Below are 20,606 nucleotides of genomic sequence, written 5' to 3'. Positions count from 1 at the left end.
TTGCCTGTGAGAAGCAAGCAATTAACCATTTTGCCTCCCCTCTCACCCCATTTTCTCATAGAGCTCCAAAGTAGAGCTACTATAGATGAGTGCCAAACATAAAGCACTTCCAAAAGTCAAGGCCAGTATGGTCTTAGAAAAAGTTCTGTTTGCTCCAGAAATACCAGGTAAGGCTTCCCAAACAAGCTGCTGAAATTCTGGAAGACTCAGCATTGTTTTCAAAGTTTTCAGGAAAACCCATGCTGGGGAGAATTGTGGTGTACCTTAAGAATAGTGAAGATTCTGAGGTATCATCCTAGCAATAAAGTCAGCTACTCTGTTTAGGTCAGTATCATCCCTGTCATGACTCACATAACCCAGCATTTCTCAAAATAAAAAGCCATGTGAAATCTTAAATATTTTACTATGCCTACATTTCATGACTCAATCTCTAGAAGAAAATCACTGAAAAAAATTTCACAATTGCTACAGAAATATTTAGAAGTGTAACTTCCAAACAATGTTCCTCATTCAAAACTTCTAACAGCTTCTAGGATGCTTCCACCTGAGAAATTAAGCCAACTTGTCAACACCAAACTGAATAAGTTTGATGTTGACAAGTTGGCTTGTTCATTAAAAGCTATTAGGACAGATTTTTTTTCTTCTTCATTTCCATGCTGAATCTGAATCAGTTGCATTCACAGCTGCCCTTCAAACATCCACATTGGAAATGTGGATGCCTACCCACTGTGGCTGTGACTGGATTGGCTGGTGACCCAAGCACACACATGCTTCCTGAAGGAGTTCCAGAGTGATACTGTTTGGCAAAGAAACTCATGGAAAAAATTGCAGAGAACAGAGAGAAGCAGAAGCAGGAAGACAGTGAAATTCAAAGAGGCTGTGATGCCATGCTAGGTGTTTTACTGTGAGATGCCAGCAGACAGTGACACGAGACAGTCACTGCCTGCCCCAGGGCCTGCACACCCTCATCCCACAGGAACAGGGACTTAAAGCTGCAGACAACCTTCTTACAAGGGCAGGTACTGATAGGGAAAGGAGAAATGCCTTTACAGTGACAGAGGGTAACATTAGATAGGATATTGGGAAGGAGCTTTTGACTGTGAGGATACTGATGAAATGGCACAGCTTGCCTCAAGACAGCTGTGGTAGCCCTGCATCTGGATGTGTTCAAGGACATCTTTGGAGCCAGGCTCTGAACAACCAGATCTAGTGCAAGCCATCCCACCATAAGCAAGGCAAGGGGGTCAGAGCTAGATGATCACCAGGGTCCCTTCCACCCCAAAACCATTCTATGGCTCCTCAGTTAGATGTTGCCCCTCCCCCAGTGGGCCCTGTGCCACAGAACCCCGCAGTGCTCAGAACATGGAACCCACCCGTCTGTGACATCAGCTCCAGGACCAAGGGCACCACAGGCAGCACAGCTGCTGTGGGCAGTGCGGCTGTGACTGTGCTGCTGCACGGAGCTCTCAGTGCTTGCAGCTGACTCGTGCCTCTGGCAGACATGAATTGGCTCAGCATCCTCGTCCTGCTGACCGTGGCCGGGCTGGTGCACGGGACATGGGACAACTGCGGGTAAGTGGGCCCAGGCCCAGGGAAGGAGCCATGGCAACACTTGCGGCCTTCCCTGGAGGGGACCCACCTGTCCCCCATGGCCAGGCCGCAGCTTCCCACCCACCATAGGAAGCCTCAGTTTGTTGCCAGCAGCCAGGTGCTGGCACGGACAGACACACACGCCATGGCCTTCCCTGGCCTGCTGTGCGTGCAAGGCCTTGTGGGGAGGGCAGAGGGCTGAGCTTCAGCCTGAGCCACAGCAGGCCATGAAGCAGCATGGAAATGACTTTCTGCTTGCAGAGGGACCTGCGGACTCCGACCTCCGCAATCTGTAAGCAGCCCCATGACTTATTCCTACGGCAATGTGGCTTATGACTATGGCATGACACGTGTCGTGGGTGGTGCTGGTGCCGCGGAAGCAGCTTGGCCCTGGATCGTCAGCATCCAGCACCCATGGATACCAGGCCTGGGGCATCTGTGCGGAGGTTCCCTCATCAGTCCAGATTGGGTCCTCACAGCAGCCCACTGCTTTGATGATATGAGGTAAGAAGGAGCAGGGAATGGGGACATGTCCACAACACCAGCAGATGCCCTGCCAGCAGCACCACCTGCTACTCCCATCCCCTTTCCTCTCAGGCAGCCAGGCTGCCACAGTGCTCAGGAGAAGCCTGGGCTCATGCCAAGTCTTCCTAGCAGCCTCCAGCTTGACATTCCCCCAGCCTGTGTGAGGGCACTCACACCTGCCAGAGCGTTGCTCCCTCTGTGCCTTTCCAAGCTGATATACAGCAACTGCTGGGCTGCTGTGGCACATGGCTCTGCTCCGTCTCAGCTCTCTCTCCATCTCCTTTCCAGTAATGCCAGCTTGGTCTACGTGGTGATTGGGGCCACCCGGTTCACTCAGCCGGGCCCTGGGGCTGCAGTGCGCAATGTGAAGCAGGTGGTGGTACACCAGGACTACAACCCTAATGACTTTAGCTTCGACATTGCCCTGATGCAATTGGACCACCCTGTCCAGTGCAGTTCCTACATCCAGCTGGCCTGTGTGGCTGAACCCACCCTAAGAGTCTCAGAGCTCATCAACTGCTGGATTGCTGGCTGGGGTTCCACTGTTGCAAGATGTGAGTACCAAGAAAAACACCTGGGGCAGCTCAGCCCACTGAGGAGAGGGTTTGGGCTTCCCCACAGCAGAGACCAAAGCCAGGCTGCAGGATGTACATGTCTGCAGAGATGGGCCTGGCCTGCTCCCCAGAGGCAGGAAGCAAGGACACAGTGCTCCAGGGCCTCTGCAGATGCAAAGCCAAACCCAGGGAAAGAAATAACCAGCTGAGAGATGAGCAAACTGGCATGGACCTGCCAGAGGCTTATTCCTTTCTCTGCTCACAGCGGAAGGTACTACACCTGATCTCCTCCAGGAGGCCAAGGTCCAGCTCATCGATCTCCAGCTCTGCAACAGCAGTAACTGGTACGGAGGGAAACTCTACACCCACCAACTGTGTGCTGGTTACCCACAGGGTGGCATCGACACCTGCCAGGTAGGAACATGCCACGAGCCACTCAGCCCCAGCAGCACCAGAAGCCAGGGAAGCACCACCCCAACACAGCCCAGGGCCTGCTTTGCCCAGCCACTCAGTCACCCTCCCAGCCCCAGCTCCCCCTGACTGCTGTGGGGGCTTCCCACACACTGCCCATCCACACCTGCCTGCCCAGGCCTCCCCTTGTGACAGAAAGCCCAGCTAGTGCTCTTGGCAGTGAAGAGGTCCAGGTTCCAAAGTTCCATCCTCTGCACATCCAGGAGTCCTGTGCAGAGAATCCAGAGAGAGCCCTACCCTACATGAACACATGCCATTCACAGCCAAGCTTCTGGAGGCTCCAGCCTCTGAGCAGAGCTTTTCTCTGCCCAGAATAGAGCTCTGGCAGGGGCTGTGAGAGAAAAGGAGACAGCCCCAGTGCTGGCAGGTGCCACCAACATCAGCTTAATCCTCTGTGCTCTGCTGCAGGGTGACAGCGGTGGTCCTCTCATGTGCCAGGACAACAACGCTGACCACTGGTGGGTTGTCGGAATCACCAGCTGGGGATATGGCTGTGCCAGAGCAATGCAGCCTGGAGTCTACAGCTCCACTAAGTACTTCTATGACTGGATTGATTACAATATGCGTGTAAATGCAATGAAAAGTGCTCCTTGAGCAGCAGAAGCAGGCAGGATCCAGAGCAGGCTGCAGTGCACCACAACCATTTCCTGCTGGTGCAATGCCCGCTGATGCAAAGGCAGCCTCAGGGTCAAAACCCTGCTCTGTCCTGACCACACTCCTCTCCTGCGTGCACACACACTCACACTGGAGTTGATTTAGTTGTTGAAATAAAATTACCTTTGGTCACAGGGAACCATCTTTTCAGTGCAATTCCAACTCCTGGGTAAGACAAGAAGTGCCATGCTCAGCACCTGCACAACAAGCCTGGGGGCACAAAGGGGCACAGTGGCTCCAAAGAGCTCCAAAGTGCCTGGCCAGAGAGGACAGTGCTCTGAGCCACCACGGCCTGGAGGAACCTGCTACCTCAAGCCTTGGAAGAGGATAGGAAAAAAGCAGATACCTTGGCGGTGGTGCTGCAATGCACATGGGCTGCTAATTTAGGGCCTGGTGAGAGCCTGGGCTAAGGGAACACATCTGGGAAACTCCCAAGCATGACAAGGGAAACTCCTGGCTCCTGACTGGAGTGCCAGTGCCCTAAGGCAGAGCCAGATTTCACAGGCAGCAAATTGAGGGGATTGAGGTGCCAGGTGGTCACACTTCACAGATACTCAGAGGAAGAGCTGGGGTCATTCTGGGGAGAGGAACCTGGCAGGAACCCTAGGAAAGTGCACCAGGAATGCCGTGGAAGGCCAAGGTGAGCGGGCCAACAACACCTGCAACACCAAGGCTGTTCACAGGCACGGCCAGCCTGTGAGCCAGGGGGAAATGATGCCTGGGCTTGGCTCCATATCTGGGAGGAGACAAGGGCAGGGAAAGGGAGGAGTTGTGGAAGATGAGAGGGCTGTATAAGCGTGGCAATGGAGGGAAGGAGCAATCAAAGAGCCAGCTGCAGAGACACAAACTGCAGCTTGCTGTGCTGGTTTGCCTGAGAGCTGTAGATAATCACCACAGGATGGGAAAGAATCATCTTAACTCAGTAATTAACAAATCATCTACAAACTGTACAAATTTGCACCAAATTTTTATATCCTTTTCAATCAAACTTTGATACTCTTGGATGGGGAGGGGGGGGGAATGGTAGAGGCTTCTGGAATGCCATGGGGTAGACTTGTTGGAGGCAGTTTTCACCTGTCTTTTACAGGTGAAAGCAAGTGAACATTGACTTTCACCATCTAATAGAATGCTTCAAAATGCCTTGGGCTGGTTGTCACTCCGCCTGCTTTGGATATTCTTCTTGGCTTCAAGTGATGCCTTAAAGGACCTAGAACAAAACAATAAAAAACCACACTTTTGACATAGGAGGTAATATAAAGGCTCATCTTTATTGGAGGCCTCCAGTAGCAGATATGGCAAATGACCATAGAATTCCTCCCCTACATGAGATGAATGCAGTTTTATAAGCTTAATAAATTAGCATATTTGACAGAAATCACCAATTTGGACCACACATGGTGAAGTAACTCCTCCCTCAGTTCAACACTCTCTAAATCCTCTTCCACTCAGATGGAAACTAAACCTTGCTTATGAAAATATGTCTCAAAGAGCTGTTTCCAGCCTTGGTTTCCAAGAAGAACAAATATAAGTTTAGTTGCCTTGTATGCTGCAGGGCTTGGAGGTCTGAAATATGTTTTGTCTTTCTACTTAGGTAGGTAGAAAAGGTAGGGAAAAGTACTGAGAAAACTCGCCACAGATACAACAACAGAGCTACAAATACATGTGTAAAGAATACAGAGAATACATAAAAGAGAAAAGGCAAAAATCAATCTGGCATCACCAGGCCAATGGAATCCTATCTCACAGTGGGTGGCACTCCTCCATTTGTCTTAATCAAGATGGGCTGGGCTGAGAAGAACCACCCCACGTCTGTACTGGTCCCTGCCACCCTGACTTAAGCTTCTTCAAATATTTCCTGAAGTAAATTTCAGGGGCTGCCTGGTCACTAAAGACCAGGGAAGTGCAAGAGTGTCACTCAGGGTTGGGGATGGCCATTACCCTGTCCAGTGAGCAGACCAGCTTAGAGCCACCCAACCATCCTGGAACAACCTTACTGTGCTGTCTTGGCAAGATTCTGCTGCCCAAACAATTTCTCCCAGTTCTGTGCAACCTCAGCCACGGGCATCTCTTCCCCTAAATAAACCAGGGATATTTCCCATCACATCAAACACTTCGAAGCACGTGAAACCCCTTTCTGAAAGAGTCCCTTGTGAAGGGACTTCCACCCCCTTCTGTGTGTGCCCAGGGACCCTAGCACCCATTGTGTGGCATGAGGAACACAAGGCTCTCCCTGTGCCTGTTTCCAAAAGACTTTGAACAGAGACTCAAGCGTCCTAGCAGAGACTCAGGGCCCCCCACCTCACGTCTTACAGGGGCCTCCACAACTCCTCTGTGGCTGCCTTACACTGATCATGCTGTGCGTGCCTTCTCCACCCTCTACCAGTGATTTCACCAAATCTGCACCAAATGCCACAACAATAGAGAGGCTCAAATGCACCCTTATAATTTACACAGAGTCTACACACAAAATTGTAACACTCCCATTTGGCTCCTTCCTGCTCTAAAGTTCCCAGTTGACCTCACCAGTACCTGCTCTGAAGGACGGAGGCTCCAGCAGCCCTTGGGTCGCATCTGGGCTGCCAAAGTGCTGAGGAAACTCCCCTGGGTGACCATTTTGGAAGCGCAGGTGGCTCCAACGAGCCAATGGTTGCCCTGTTTGATTCCCTACCCACACCACTGTCACCCAGTCAGAGCAGGTTTCCATACCCATTCAGCCTCAGGATTCCCCCAGCAGACTCACAGATGTCACATTCCATAAAGAGCCACCAGCTCCTGCTGCAGTGCTCAGTGTCCATTCAAATCCTGGCCAGTGCCACAGCTCCCTGTGCCCTCTGTTATGCAAAGCACGGGCAGTTCACAGCCTCTGGTCCTGCCAGCCAGAGCTCAATCTGCAGCTGGCACTGCAGCTGCACACCCAGCTCCCTGCCCCAAATGGATTCCTCAGCTGCTGCCTGCCCCAGGGACTGCACAGCCTCATCCTGCAGCAAGAGAGCCCTGAGAAAGCAGCAGAGAGCTTTCTTACAAGGGCAGGTCCTGATAGGACAAGGGGCCATGGCTTTACAGTGACAGAGGGTAGCTTTAGATGAGATATTGGGAAGGAATTCTTGACTGTGAGGCTGCTGAGATACTGGCATCCCAGAGCTGCTGTGGGTGCCTGTTTTTCATGTAAGCAGGGTCAGCACAGAAGACACAGACACCAACTTCAAGAATAAATGTCATTTACTGTAATTCAAAATTATGCCTGAGGAGGTTTATCTGGAACAGAGACTCGACAGATTTAAATGAATAAAGTTGGTATTTATTGGAAGGCCTTCAAGGGATACACCTTGGGCAGTACAAGAGCCTGGTCAGTGCTACACCCTGGTTGGATGTAAGATGGATCTTGGTCACCAGTTTTTACAATTTTAATATTTGGTCAATTTACATATTGAGGTTAACTGTCCAATTACAGCTTCAGATCATGAAGTCTCAACCTCTTGGCTTTCCCCTCTCAATTTGCTGTTATTTCTGCTTTTTGGTAATGATTGTCTTTGATTTTCAAGCTGAGAAGGGATTGTTTTATCTAACTACCCTGCAAAAAGAACTTATTTGCCACTTAATATGAAGTTCAGAGTTACACAGCAAGGCACCAGAGAATCAGAAAAATATAAAAGCTAAAATTGAAGGCATCAGAAAATGCAAAAAATTGCAAATGGATAAGTAAGCAGGGCATCAAATACTTAGAAAATATTTATACAAGTATAAGATAGGCAATGCTTCTAATCATTATTATAAAAGACTACTGTTTACAGTGATGAAGAAATACAAATCACTAGTTATCCTAATTTTTGACCATCATTCTGGTAAACCCTTCAACTGGGGGAGCCATTGTCACTGAGTTCGAGAACAGCTTCTGAGCAGAGCTCTGAAAACATGTTGAGTGCAAGCTACCCCACTATGCCCAAGGTAAGGGGGTCAGAGCTAGATGATCACCAGGGTCCCTTCCACCCCCAAATCATTCTATGGCTAACCAATTCCACGTTGCCCCTCCCCCAGTGGGCTCTGTGCCACAGAACCCCGCAGTGCCCAGAACATGGAACCCACCCGTCTGTGACATCAGCTCCAGGACCAAGGGCACCACGGGCAGCACAGCTGCTGCGGGCAGTGCGGCTGTGACTGTGCTGCTGCACGGAGCTCTCAGTGCTTGCAGCTGACTCGTGCCTCTGGCAGACATGAATTGGCTCGGCCTCTTCGTCCTGCTGACCGTGGCTGGGCTGACACAGAGCCAGTACACCTGCGGGTAAGTGGGCCCAGGTCCAGGGAAGGAGCCATGGCGACACTTGCGGCCTTCCCTGGAGGGGACCCACCTGTCCCCCATGGCCAGGCCGCAGCTTCCCACCCACCATAGGAAGCCTCAGTTCGTTGCCAGCAGCCAGGTGCTGGCACGGACAGACGCACACGCCATGGCCTTCCCTGGCCTGCTGTGCATGCAAGGCCTTGTGGGGAGGGCAGAGGGCTGAGCTTCAGCCTGAGCCACAGCAGGCCATGAAGCAGCATGGAAATGACTTTCTGCTTGCAGAGGGAGCTGTGGGTACCGACCTGTGGCTTATTCCTACGGCAATGTGGCTTATGACTACGGCATGACACGCATCGTGGGTGGTGCTGGTTCCGCAGTAGCAGAATGGCCCTGGCTCGTCAGCATCCAGCACCCATGGGTACCAGGCACAAAACATTGGTGTGGAGGTTCCCTCATCACTGGAGATTGGGTCCTCACAGCAGCTCACTGCTTCGATAAATTTGAGTAAGAAGGGGCAGGGAATGGGGACATCTCCACAACACCAGCAGGTGCCCTGCCAGCAGCACCACCTGCTACTCCCATCCCCTTTCCTCTCAGGCAGCCAGGCTGCCACAGTGCTCAGGAGAAGCCTGGGCTCGTGCCAAGGCTTCCTAGCAGACTGCAGCTTGACATTCCCCCAGCCTAAGATGTGCGAGGGCACTCACACCTAACAGAGCATTGCTCCCTCTGTGCCTTTCCAAGCCGAGGTCTAGCAACTGCTGGGCTGCTCTAACTCCCTCTCATCTCTCTCTCCATCTCCATTCCAGTAACTTCAGCCTGCTGTATGTGGTGATTGGGGCCACCAACTTGTATCAGCTAGGCCCTGGGGCACAAGTGCGCAGTGTCAAGAAGGTGGTGATGCACCGCGACTACAAGCGTAAAGACATGAGCTACGACATTGCGCTGATTCAATTGGAACGTCCTGTCCTGTGCAGCGCCTACGTCCAGCTGGCCTGTCTGGCTGAACCCACCCTAAGAGTCTCAGAGCTGAGAAACTGCTGGGTTGCTGGCTGGGGGGCCACTACTGCAAGAAGTGAGTTCCAAGAGTGACTTCTGGGCCCATTCAGCACACTGGAGATAGGTTTTGGGCTTCCCCACAGCAGAACATAAATCCCTGCAGAGAAGGGGTGCCCCTAGGGGAAGGGATTCGTCTGACAGAGAAGCAGAATGAGCATGGACCTGCTGGGGGCTTATTCCTTTCTCTGCTCACAGGTGTAGATCAACCTGCTCACCTTCAGCAGGCCAAGGTCCAGCTCATCGATCTCCAGCTCTGCAACAGCAGTGACTGGTACTCAGGAGAAGTCTATTCCTACAACTTGTGTGCTGGTTACCCACAGGGCACCATTGATTCCTGCAAGGTAGGAGCACGCCATGAGCCACTCAGCCCCAGCAGCACCAGAAGCCAGGGAAGCACCACCCCAACACAGCCCAGGGCCTGCTTTGCCCAGCCACTCAGTCACCCTCCCAGCCCCAGCTCCCCCTGACTGCTGTGGGGGCTTCCCACACACTGCCCATCCACACCTGCCTGCCCAGGCCTCCCCTTGTGACAGAGAGCCCAGAAAGCCCAGCTAGTGCTCTTGGCAGTGAAGAGGTCCAGGTTCCAAAGTTCCATCCTCTGCACATCCAGGAGTCCTGTGCAGAGAATCCAGAGAGAGCCCTACCCTACATGAACACATGTCATTCACAGCCAAGCTTCTGGAGGCTCCAGCCTCTGAGCAGAGCTTTTCTCTGCCCAGAATAGAGCTCTGGCAGGGGCTGTGAGAGAGAAGGAGACAGCCCCAGTGCTGGCAGGTGCCACCAACATCAGCTTAATCCTCTGTGCTCTGCTGCAGGGTGACAGCGGTGGTCCTCTCATGTGCCAGGACAACAACGCTGCCTACTGGTGGGTCATTGGAATCACCAGCTGGGGAAAAGGCTGTGCCAGACCAAAGCAGCCTGGAGTCTACACCTCCGTTCAGCACTTCTATAACTGGATTGATTACAATATGCAGCTAAACGCAGTTAAAAGTGCTCCTTGAGCAGCAGAAGCAGGCAGGATCCAGAGCAGGCTGCAGTGCACCACAACCATTTCCTGCTGGTGCAATGCCCGCTGATGCAAAGGCAGCCTCAGGGTCAAAACCCTGCTCTGTCCTGACCACACTCCTCTCCTGCGTGCACACACACTCACACTGGAGTTGATTTAGTTGTTGAAATAAAATTACCTTTGGTCACAGGGAACCATCTTTTCAGTGCAATTCCAACTCCTGGGTAAGACAAGAAGTGCCATGCTCAGCACCTGCACAACAAGCCTGGGGGCACAAAGGGGCACAGTGGCTCCAGAGAGCTCCAAAGTGCCTGGCCAGAGAGGACAGTGCTCTGAGCCACCACGGCCTGGAGGAACCTGCTACCTCAAGCCTTGGAAGAGGATAGGAAAAAAGCAGATACCTTGGCGGTGGTGCTGCAATGCACATGGGCTGCTAATTTAGGGCCTGGTGAGAGCCTGGGCTAAGGGAACACATCTGGGAAACTCCCAAGCATGACAAGGGAAACTCCTGGCTCCTGACTGGAGTGCCAGTGCCCTAAGGCAGAGCCAGATTTCACAGGCAGCAAATTGAGGGGATTGAGGTGCCAGGTGGTCACACTTCACAGATACTCAGAGGAAGAGCTGGGGTCATTCTGGGGAGAGGAACCTGGCAGGAACCCTAGGAAAGTGCACCAGGAATGCCGTGGAAGGCCAAGGTGAGCGGGCCAACAACACCTGCAACACCAAGGCTGTTCACAGGCACGGCCAGCCTGTGAGCCAGGGGGAAATGATGCCTGGGCTTGGCTCCATATCTGGGAGGAGACAAGGGCAGGGAAAGGGAGGAGTTGTGGAAGATGAGAGGGCTGTATAAGCGTGGCAATGGAGGGAAGGAGCAATCAAAGAGCCAGCTGCAGAGACACAAACTGCAGCTTGCTGTGCTGGTTTGCCTGAGAGCTGTAGATAATCACCACAGGATGGGAAAGAATCATCTTAACTCAGTAATTAACAAATCATCTACAAACTGTACAAATTTGCACCAAATTTTTATATCCTTTTCAATCAAACTTTGATACTCTTGGATGGGGAGGGGGGGGGAATGGTAGAGGCTTCTGGAATGCCATGGGGTAGACTTGTTGGAGGCAGTTTTCACCTGTCTTTTACAGGTGAAAGCAAGTGAACATTGACTTTCACCATCTAATAGAATGCTTCAAAATGCCTTGGGCTGGTTGTCACTCCGCCTGCTTTGGATATTCTTCTTGGCTTCAAGTGATGCCTTAAAGGACCTAGAACAAAACAATAAAAAACCACACTTTTGACATAGGAGGTAATATAAAGGCTCATCTTTATTGGAGGCCTCCAGTAGCAGATATGGCAAATGACCATAGAATTCCTCCCCTACATGAGATGAATGCAGTTTTATAAGCTTAATAAATTAGCATATTTGACAGAAATCACCAATTTGGACCACACATGGTGAAGTAACTCCTCCCTCAGTTCAACACTCTCTAAATCCTCTTCCACTCAGATGGAAACTAAACCTTGCTTATGAAAATATGTCTCAAAGAGCTGTTTCCAGCCTTGGTTTCCAAGAAGAACAAATATAAGTTTAGTTGCCTTGTATGCTGCAGGGCTTGGAGGTCTGAAATATGTTTTGTCTTTCTACTTAGGTAGGTAGAAAAGGTAGGGAAAAGTACTGAGAAAACTCGCCACAGATACAACAACAGAGCTACAAATACATGTGTAAAGAATACAGAGAATACATAAAAGAGAAAAGGCAAAAATCAATCTGGCATCACCAGGCCAATGGAATCCTATCTCACAGTGGGTGGCACTCCTCCATTTGTCTTAATCAAGATGGGCTGGGCTGAGAAGAACCACCCCACGTCTGTACTGGTCCCTGCCACCCTGACTTAAGCTTCTTCAAATATTTCCTGAAGTAAATTTCAGGGGCTGCCTGGTCACTAAAGACCAGGGAAGTGCAAGAGTGTCACTCAGGGTTGGGGATGGCCATTACCCTGTCCAGTGAGCAGACCAGCTTAGAGCCACCCAACCATCCTGGAACAACCTTACTGTGCTGTCTTGGCAAGATTCTGCTGCCCAAACAATTTCTCCCAGTTCTGTGCAACCTCAGCCACGGGCATCTCTTCCCCCAAATAAACCAGGGATATTTCCCATCACATCAAACACCTCGAAGCACGTGAAACCCCTTTCTGAAAGAGTCCCTTGTGAAGGGACTTCCACCCCCTTCTGTGTGTGCCCAGGGACCCTAGCACCCATTGTGTGGCATGAGGAACACAAGGCTCTCCCTGTGCCTGTCTCCAAAAGACTTTGAACAGAGACTCAAGTGTCCTAGCAGAGACTCAGGGCCCCCCACCTCACGTCTTACAGGGGCCTCCACAACTCCTCTGTGGCTGCCTTACACTGATCATGCTGTGCGTGCCTTCTCCACCCTCTACCAGTGATTTCACCAAATCTGCACCAAATGCCACAACAATAGAGAGGCTCAAATGCACCCTTATAATTTACACAGAGTCTACACACAAAATTGTAACACTCCCATTTGGCTCCTTCCTGCTCTAAAGTTCCCAGTTGACCTCACCAGTACCTGCTCTGAAGGACGGAGGCTCCAGCAGCCCTTGGGTCGCATCTGGGCTGCCAAAGTGCTGAGGAAACTCCCCTGGGTGACCATTTTGGAAGCGCAGGTGGCTCCAACGAGCCAATGGTTGCCCTGTTTGATTCTCTACCCACACCACTGTCACCCAGTCAGAGCAGGTTTCCATACCCATTCAGCCTCAGGATTCCCCCAGCAGACTCACAGATGTCATGTTCCATAAAGAGCCACCAGCTCCTGCTGCAGTGCTCAGTGTCCATTCAAATCCTGGCCAGGGCCACAGCTCCCTGTGCCCTCTGTTATGCAAAGCACGGGCAGTTCACAGCCTCTGGTCCTGCCAGCCAGAGCTCAATCTGCAGCTGGCACTGCAGCTGCACACCCAGCTCCCTGCCCCAAATGGATTCCTCAGCTGCTGCCTGCCCCAGGGACTGCACAGCCTCATCCTGCAGCAAGAGAGCCCTGAGAAAGCAGCAGAGAGCTTTCTTACAAGGGCAGGTCCTGATAGGACAAGGGGCCATGGCTTTACAGTGACAGAGGGTAGCTTTAGATGAGATATTGGGAAGGAATTCTTGACTGTGAGGCTGCTGGGATACTGGCATCCCAGAGCTGCTGTGGGTGCCTGTTTTTCATGTAAGCAGGGTCAGCACAGAAGACACAGACACCAACTTCAAGAATAAATGTCTTTTCTTACAATTTGAAACTGCAAAGAATTGCAAATGGACAAGTAAACTGGACATAAAATCATTATCAAATATTTATAAAAGGACAAGTTAGGCGATGCATCTAATCATTACTATAAAAGACCACCTACAGTGATGAAGAAAGATAAATCACAATTTACCCTAATCCTTGATCCTCATCCAGGCCTGCCCATCAACTGGGTGGAAGCCACTGTCATAGTTAAGGACTGGGGAACCACTGACAGGAACTTGGAAATCCTGCAGGTACCTTCCCCTACAGGCAGTGAGGTTAGTGACTGTTTGTGAGAGGTCCCCATTTTTATACTGCGGAAGAGGCAAGACACCAAAACTTCTAGTGCAGTAACATCTGGCTTCATTCTCCTACTGGGATGCTTCCAAGGCCTGGGAGGGCTCTAAGAGAATACAGGAGATTTCTCTGTGATCCCACGCTCGAAAAACAAGGCCAGATTTGGCCTTGTTTAGTTCCTAAGTATGGAAAGGTAAATCCATTATTCATCTACGGAGTGGCTATACATAACACTTGTTTCGAAGGTCCATCTAGTGGCGAATTTCGGCAGAAGGCCTATTGTTCAGGCCTTAACCAGGGCCTGAAGACCAGGACTTAGTACTTAAATGCTTCACCCCCGAAAGTGTTCAAGGACAGCTTCTAAGCCAAGACATGCACACTGTGGACAGCTGGGTCTAGTGCAAACCATCCCGACACAAGCAAGACAGGGGAGTCAGAGCTAGATGATCACCAAGCGCCCTTCCACCCCAAAACCATTCTATGGCTCCTCAATTAGATGTTGCCCCTCCCCCAGTGGGCCCTGTGCCACAGAACCCCGCAGTGCTCAGAACATGGAACCCACCTGTCTGTGACATCAGCTCCAGGACCAAGGGCACCACAGGCAGCACAGCTGCTGTGGGCAGTGCGGCTGTGACTGTGCTGCTGCACGGAGCTCTCAGTGCTTGCAGCTGACTCGTGCCTCTGGCAGACATGAATTGGCTCAGCATCCTCGTCCTGCTGACCGTGGCCGGGCTGGTGCACGGGACATGGGACAACTGCGGGTAAGTGGGCCCAGGCCCAGGGAAGGAGCCATGGCAACACTTGCGGCCTTCCCTGGAGGGGACCCACCTGTCCCCCATGGCCAGGCCGCAGCTTCCCACCCACCATAGGAAGCCTCAGTTCGTTGCCAGCAGCCAGGTGCTGGCACGGACAGACACACACGCCATGGCCTTCCCTGGCCTGCTGTGCGTGCAAGGCCTTGTGGGGAGGGCAGAGGGCTGAGCTTCAGCCTGAGCCACAGCAGGCCATGAAGCAGCATGGAAATGACTTTCTGCTTGCAGAGGGACCTGCGGACTCCGAGCCGTGGTGTCTGACTATGGCCTCATGGCGTACTACTATGGCGACATGGCTTATGAATCTGGCATGACACGCATCGTGGGTGGTGCTGGTGCCCTGCCAGGAGCCTGGCCCTGGATCGTCAGCATCCACCACCCATGGGTTCCAGACCCAGGGCATCTGTGTGGAGGGTCCCTCATCAACACACAGTGGGTCCTCACAGCAGCCCACTGCTTCGATAAATTTGAGTAAGAAGGGGCAGGGAACGGGGACATGTCCACAACACCAGCAGGTGCCCTGCCAGCAGCACCACCTGCTACTCCCATCCCCTTTCCTCTCAGGCAGCCAGGCTGCCACAGTGCTCAGGAGAAGCCTGGGCTCGTGCCAAGGCTTCCTAGCAGACTGCAGCTTGACATTCCCCCAGCCTAAGATGTGCGAGGGCACTCACACCTGACAGAGCACTCCTCCCTCTGTGCCTTTCCAAGCCGAGGTCTAGCAACTGCTGGGCTGCTTTGGCACATGGCTCTGCTCCCTCTCATCTCACTCTCCATCTCCTTTCCAGTAACATCAGCCTGCTGTCTGTGGTGATTGGGGCCACCCAGTTCACTCAGCCGGGCCATGGGGCACAAATGCGCAGCATCAAGCAGTTGCTGGTACATGAGTACTACAACCCTAAGGACATGAGCTATGACATTGCTCTTCTGGAATTGGACCACCCTGTCAAGTGCAGCCCCTACATCCAGCTGGCCTGTGTGCCCGACGCCAGACTGAGAGTGTCAAAGCTGCAAAACTGCTGGATTGCTGGCTGGGGGGCCACTACTGCAAGATGTGAGTTCCAAGAGCAACTCCTGGGCCAGCTCAGCCCACTGAGGAGAGGGTTTGGTCTTTCCCACAGCAGAGACCAAAGCCAGTCTGCAGAACATATGCCTCTGAGAAACAGACCTGGCTTGCTCCCCAGAGGCAGGAAGCAGGGTCACAGTGCTCCAGTGTCTCTGCAGAGGCAAAGCCAAACCCTAGGGAAGAGAATGCCCTTCTCAAGTCAGGAGAGGAGAATGGGCAATGTGGTGCTCACGGTTTATTCCTTTTTCTGCTCACAGCTCAAGATGCACCTGATCACCTGCAGGAGGCCAAGGTCCAGCTCATCGATCTCCAGCTCTGCAACAGCAGTGACTGGTACGGAGGGGAGATCCACACCCACAACTTGTGTGCTGGTTACCCACAGGGTGGCATCGACACCTGCCAGGTAGGAATGTGCCACGAGCCACTCAGCCCCAGCAGCACCAGAAGCCAGGGAAGCACCACCCCAACACAGCCCAGGGCCTGCTTTGCCCAGCCACTCAGTCACCCTCCCAGCCCCAGCTCCCCCTGACTGCTGTGGGGGCTTCCCACACACTGCCCATCCACACCTGCCTGCCCAGGCCTCCCCTTGTGACAGAGAGCCCAGAAAGCCCAGCTAGTGCTCTTAGCAGTGAAGAGGTCCAGGTGCCAAAGTTCCATCCTCTGCACATCCAGGAGTCCTGTGCAGAGAATCCAGAGAGAGCCCTACCCTACATGAACACATGTCATTCACAGCCAAGCTTCTGGAGGCTCCAGCCTCTGAGCAGAGCTTTTCTCTGCCCAGAATAGAGCTCTGGCAGGGGCTGTGAGAGAGAAGGAGACAGCCCCAGTGCTGGCAGGTGCCACCAACATGATCTTAATCCTCTGTGCTCTGCTGCAGGGTGACAGCGGTGGTCCTCTCATGTGCCAGGACAACAAGGCTGACTCCTGGTGGGTTGTCGGAATAACCAGCTGGGGAAAAGGCTGCGCCAGAGCAAGGCAGCCTGGAGTCTACACCTCCACTCAGTACTTCTATGACTGGATCCTGGTCCACACAGGGGCAAACACACTTGGAAGGGGTTCTCCATCATCACAAACCTGGAATCATTTATTGACAGCTCCCCCACCACAGACTCTGAAACCATGGCCAATCCAACCCCTTCCAACTGTTAACCCATGGCCAGTACAACCCATTCCCACTTTTAAGCCATGGCCAACACTACCTCCCACTCCTAAGCCATGGCCAACACCCCTTCCCACTCCTAATCCATGGCCAACAGTACCTCCCACTTATAAGCCATTGCCAACAGCCCTTCCTACTCATAAGCCATGGCCAACAGTACCTCCCACTTATAAGCCATTGCCAACAGCCCTTCCCACTCATAAGCCATGGCCAACACTACCTCCCACTCATAAGCCATTGCCAACAGCCCTTCCCACTCATAAGCCATGGCCAACACCACTTCCCACTTCTAACCCATGGCCAACACAACCCCCCACTCATAAGCCATGGCCAACACAACCCCCCACTCATAAGCCATGGCCGACACCAATCCCCTCTCAAAAGCCTTTGCCAACAGCCCTCCCCACTCCAGAACCAACACCATTGGGTGAGGTTAGCTCCTGCCCATATCCACTCAACAAACTGGTAGACTTCTTTACTAAGGTGAAGAAACTCCTTCATGAGGTCCTTGGACAAAACACAGCTTGAGCAGCAGAAGCAGGCAGGATCCAGGGCAGGCTGCAGTGCACCACAACCATTTCCTGCTGGGGCAATGCCTGCTGATGCAAAGGCAGCCTCAGGGTCAAAACCCTGCTCTGTCCTGACCACACTCCTCTCCTGTGTGCAGGCAAACACTGGAGTTGAATAAGTTGATGAAATAAAATTACCTATGCTCAAAGCGAATCAGCTTTTCAATGCAATTCCAACTCCTGGGTAAGATCCATTGGACACAAAGGGACAGGGTGGCTCCAAAGAGCTCCAAAGTGCCTAGTCAGAGAGGAAAGTGCTCAGAGCCACCATGGCCTGGAGGAACCTGGTACATCAAGCCTAGGAAGAAGATAGGAAAATATTTTTGTTAAGGCTCCAGTATTGGTTGAAAACCCCTAGGAGATATTACTGCCTCACTGTACTCAAGATAAATTCCTCCAATAGTAACCATTTGTGAGAAGTGTCACATTTTTACAACACTGACACTTCTCCCTTACGTCATTTCCCCCTCTTCTCAGTGGCAAAATAGGCATTGTGCTTTGCAGTACAGATACCAATGCTATTACTTGTATTTTTTCATTTATCTCGTCCAATTTTCATATCTCACCAGCCTACGAAATTGTGCTTTATTCTCTTAAAATCCTAATAGAAGAGGAAAAATTAGGGGAGGGAGTTCAAAATCCCACACACAGAGCACACCTTGAGCTGTGACATTCATAAGCAAAAGCAAACCTAAATTTCCATACCTTGTAGTCATTTGGGGCGGAGAAAAGCTGAAGGTTCCCATATCCAAGCTGGTTGCAGACAGCCCTTATATCTACTCTAAATCTATGGTTTCCATTTAAAACCATTCCCCCTGACCCTATACACAACCTACTAAGCTTAAACCAAGTAAAGCAATACCGTTACAACCTTAATCAATAGCCTGCTGAAACACACTTGCATTCAGTGGAAGTCACTGTTTGCACCCTTTGCATTATGTTTAGCACCAAAACAAAAAGCCACCAGAGGAAAAGGAAAAAAAATTTATTATGCCTTGTATTATTCATGCCATGCCACAAATTCCACCTGCCCTCCATCTCAAGAAGTACCACAATCCAAAACACTTTCCTGTCCCCGTGCATTTAAAGCCCATGCCCACTCCCCACACTGCTTCATTCCCCTGTAAACACTTCCAGCCTCCCCATCCAAATCACTGACAGCTCACAAAAGTGTAATTCAATCTATGCTAATTTTCCAACTAATTCAGTATTCTTCTCTCCAACATTCTAACCCCAGATGACATGAAAAGCAGGCACCCATTTGTACACTGTGATGGTAAAACAGCTGAATGCTTAATGACCTAAGTAGCTCAATTCACTGATGATTATTAAATCCTAAAAAGGTTTCCAAAGTGAAAGGTGTCTAAAGTGAACTGTAGGGAGTTTCCCACCACACAAGCTAAGTGTGAGACCATGATCTTTATTTTAGAATTAGTGGGAAAACTTGCTAATGTTTAATTTTCTTCAAGGGAAATCAATGGTTTCAACAGACTCTAAAAATGCTTTGTTAAAAAATCTTATTAGTCATGCCTTACTCAGCTAACACTTAGCCCAAATTGAGTCTGTTCCCTGGAGCTCTTCCAGCCACCCACATGGCTGCTCTGCCAAACTGCCCTGTCTTGAGCCTGATATTTTCAAATCTGGTCCTTCCAATACTCCAGTCATCTGAGTGCAATGAAAGCTTCAAAGACTGGATTTCCACCTGTGCTCAGAAATTAATTGAAAAATTAATTTCAATTAATATTTCAAATAATTCAATTAATTTCAAATAATTCATCCTCAACCCTGCAAAGAAACACACTTGCTCAGTGAGAATATTTACCAGGAACTCATATATATAAAAAATGTGGAACTAAGCTGATTTTTGTACTTGGAACTAAAACTTCACCAGTGTTCAAAAATCCCCACAGAAGCACCACTTTATGGCAACCTTGAGGGCATTTGATGAGAACAGTGTTGACATTTTAGAAAGCAGGGCAGAGTTTTGTGATTGCCAATTACAAGGTTACATTGCACCCCTAGTTCTGCCAGGGTATAACCTATAATTAAAAAAAAATAAAAACAGTAACCCAAAAAAAACTCTCAACCATGGGGAAACCCTGTGGTGATGTATTTTGAGGTGGTCTGTGGGTTCTTTGAGTCATTGGAGTCAACTGCCAGCCTAAAAGTACATTTGAGGCATATAACAGCACTCCCCTGAAATCCATGGTCTGTCAGGTCTGATTGTTTACACCATCCACATAATTGCATAAATTGCTTTCACTTCCTGTTCACTAGATACAACTCAAAACAATCAAAGAACAGAGTTTGGGCATCATTAGCCCATATAACCTATTACTTAGCACAAACATGCAATTACATTAATTAACATATTACCACTGATTACTTAGGGCTTATATCATATAAGGGTAATGAATTCTGTAATGGTTTGTGTTTGGAAGGGTCTTTCAAGATCATCCTCTTCCAATCCCTGATAGGGGCAGGGGCACATTCACTAGACTAGGTTGTTCAGAGCCCCATCCAACTTAGTCTTGAACACTTCCAGGGATGAGGCATCCATTCTCATCCACATCCATTCTCTTGAAAAGCTGCTCCAGTGCCTCACCACCCTCATAGAAAATATTTTTTTCCTAATATCTAATCTAAAACTACTCTATTTTAGTTTGTGGCCATTCCCCCTTATCCTGTCACTACATTCTCCTGTGAATGAACTCTCTCTCTCTCCTTCTTGTAGGCTCCCTTCAGGTACTGGGAGGCCGCTGAAGTCTGCAGAAATAGATTGCATAGAAGCCAATTTTATAAGTCTTCAGATAAGCGGGCAATGCACTGTAAACTTCACTGGTTTTCATTTTACCTATTCAAGACAGGACATTAGACTTTATTTTCCCTGAATTTGAGTCACAAACACAAAATCAGTTTGTGTCAATGAGTTCTGTAGGAACCTGATCCAGTTCCTTCTAGTAAAAGTTGCTACTAAACTTGCGCCTTTATTAACAGAACAAAAATATGCAGCAAAACAATAAAGTCTCCCCATATGACAGAGGAACCTCTACAAAACCAAAAATATGTTCTACCTGCAAGCTATGTTCTACCTGAAAGAATCACTGCAAGATGCCCCTGGCCAGAGATGGAAGGAAGAGGTCACCTGTTATCCTGCCAGACTATAAGACACTGCTGCCCAAACTCACGCTGTTTTGCTCTCTGTGGCATGGAATGTCCTCTACAAGATTTCTATGAGAAGCTGAATTCAGCATAATGTCTGCAAAAATTATTACCATGCAGTACAGTTAAAAC

General features: G+C 50.5%; 3 protein-coding genes across 3 annotated transcripts; all 3 read left to right on the top strand.

Annotated features, from left to right (window-relative positions):
* Positions 1–1,501: 1,501 nt before the first annotated feature.
* On the top strand, positions 1,502–3,734 carry LOC131555425 (acrosin-like). Its single transcript, XM_058801460.1, has 5 exons — positions 1,502–1,572; positions 1,852–2,094; positions 2,404–2,669; positions 2,935–3,083; positions 3,549–3,734. The coding sequence occupies exons 1-5, from the start codon at positions 1,502–1,504 to the stop codon at positions 3,732–3,734; spliced, it is 915 nt and encodes a 304-aa protein (XP_058657443.1).
* Positions 3,735–8,005: 4,271 nt separating this feature from the next.
* On the top strand, positions 8,006–10,127 carry LOC131555424 (acrosin-like). Its single transcript, XM_058801458.1, has 5 exons — positions 8,006–8,073; positions 8,353–8,574; positions 8,877–9,142; positions 9,322–9,467; positions 9,942–10,127. The coding sequence occupies exons 1-5, from the start codon at positions 8,006–8,008 to the stop codon at positions 10,125–10,127; spliced, it is 888 nt and encodes a 295-aa protein (XP_058657441.1).
* A 4,272-nt stretch (positions 10,128–14,399) lies between these two features.
* LOC131556033 (acrosin-like) lies at positions 14,400–17,271 on the top strand. The gene is made up of 6 exons (XM_058802419.1): positions 14,400–14,470; positions 14,750–14,992; positions 15,307–15,572; positions 15,842–15,987; positions 16,462–16,703; positions 17,163–17,271. Exons 1-6 carry the CDS (start codon positions 14,400–14,402, stop codon positions 17,269–17,271), a joined length of 1,077 nt encoding a protein of 358 aa, XP_058658402.1.
* The last annotated feature ends 3,335 nt before the right edge of the window (positions 17,272–20,606 follow it).

The sequence above is a fragment of the Ammospiza caudacuta genome, chromosome 3 (genome assembly GCF_027887145.1).
Source record: "Ammospiza caudacuta isolate bAmmCau1 chromosome 3, bAmmCau1.pri, whole genome shotgun sequence".
Lineage (NCBI taxonomy): Eukaryota > Metazoa > Chordata > Aves > Passeriformes > Passerellidae > Ammospiza > Ammospiza caudacuta.
The sequence above is the reverse complement of the archived record's forward strand: the minus strand, read 5'-3'. Positions and strand labels throughout refer to the sequence as shown.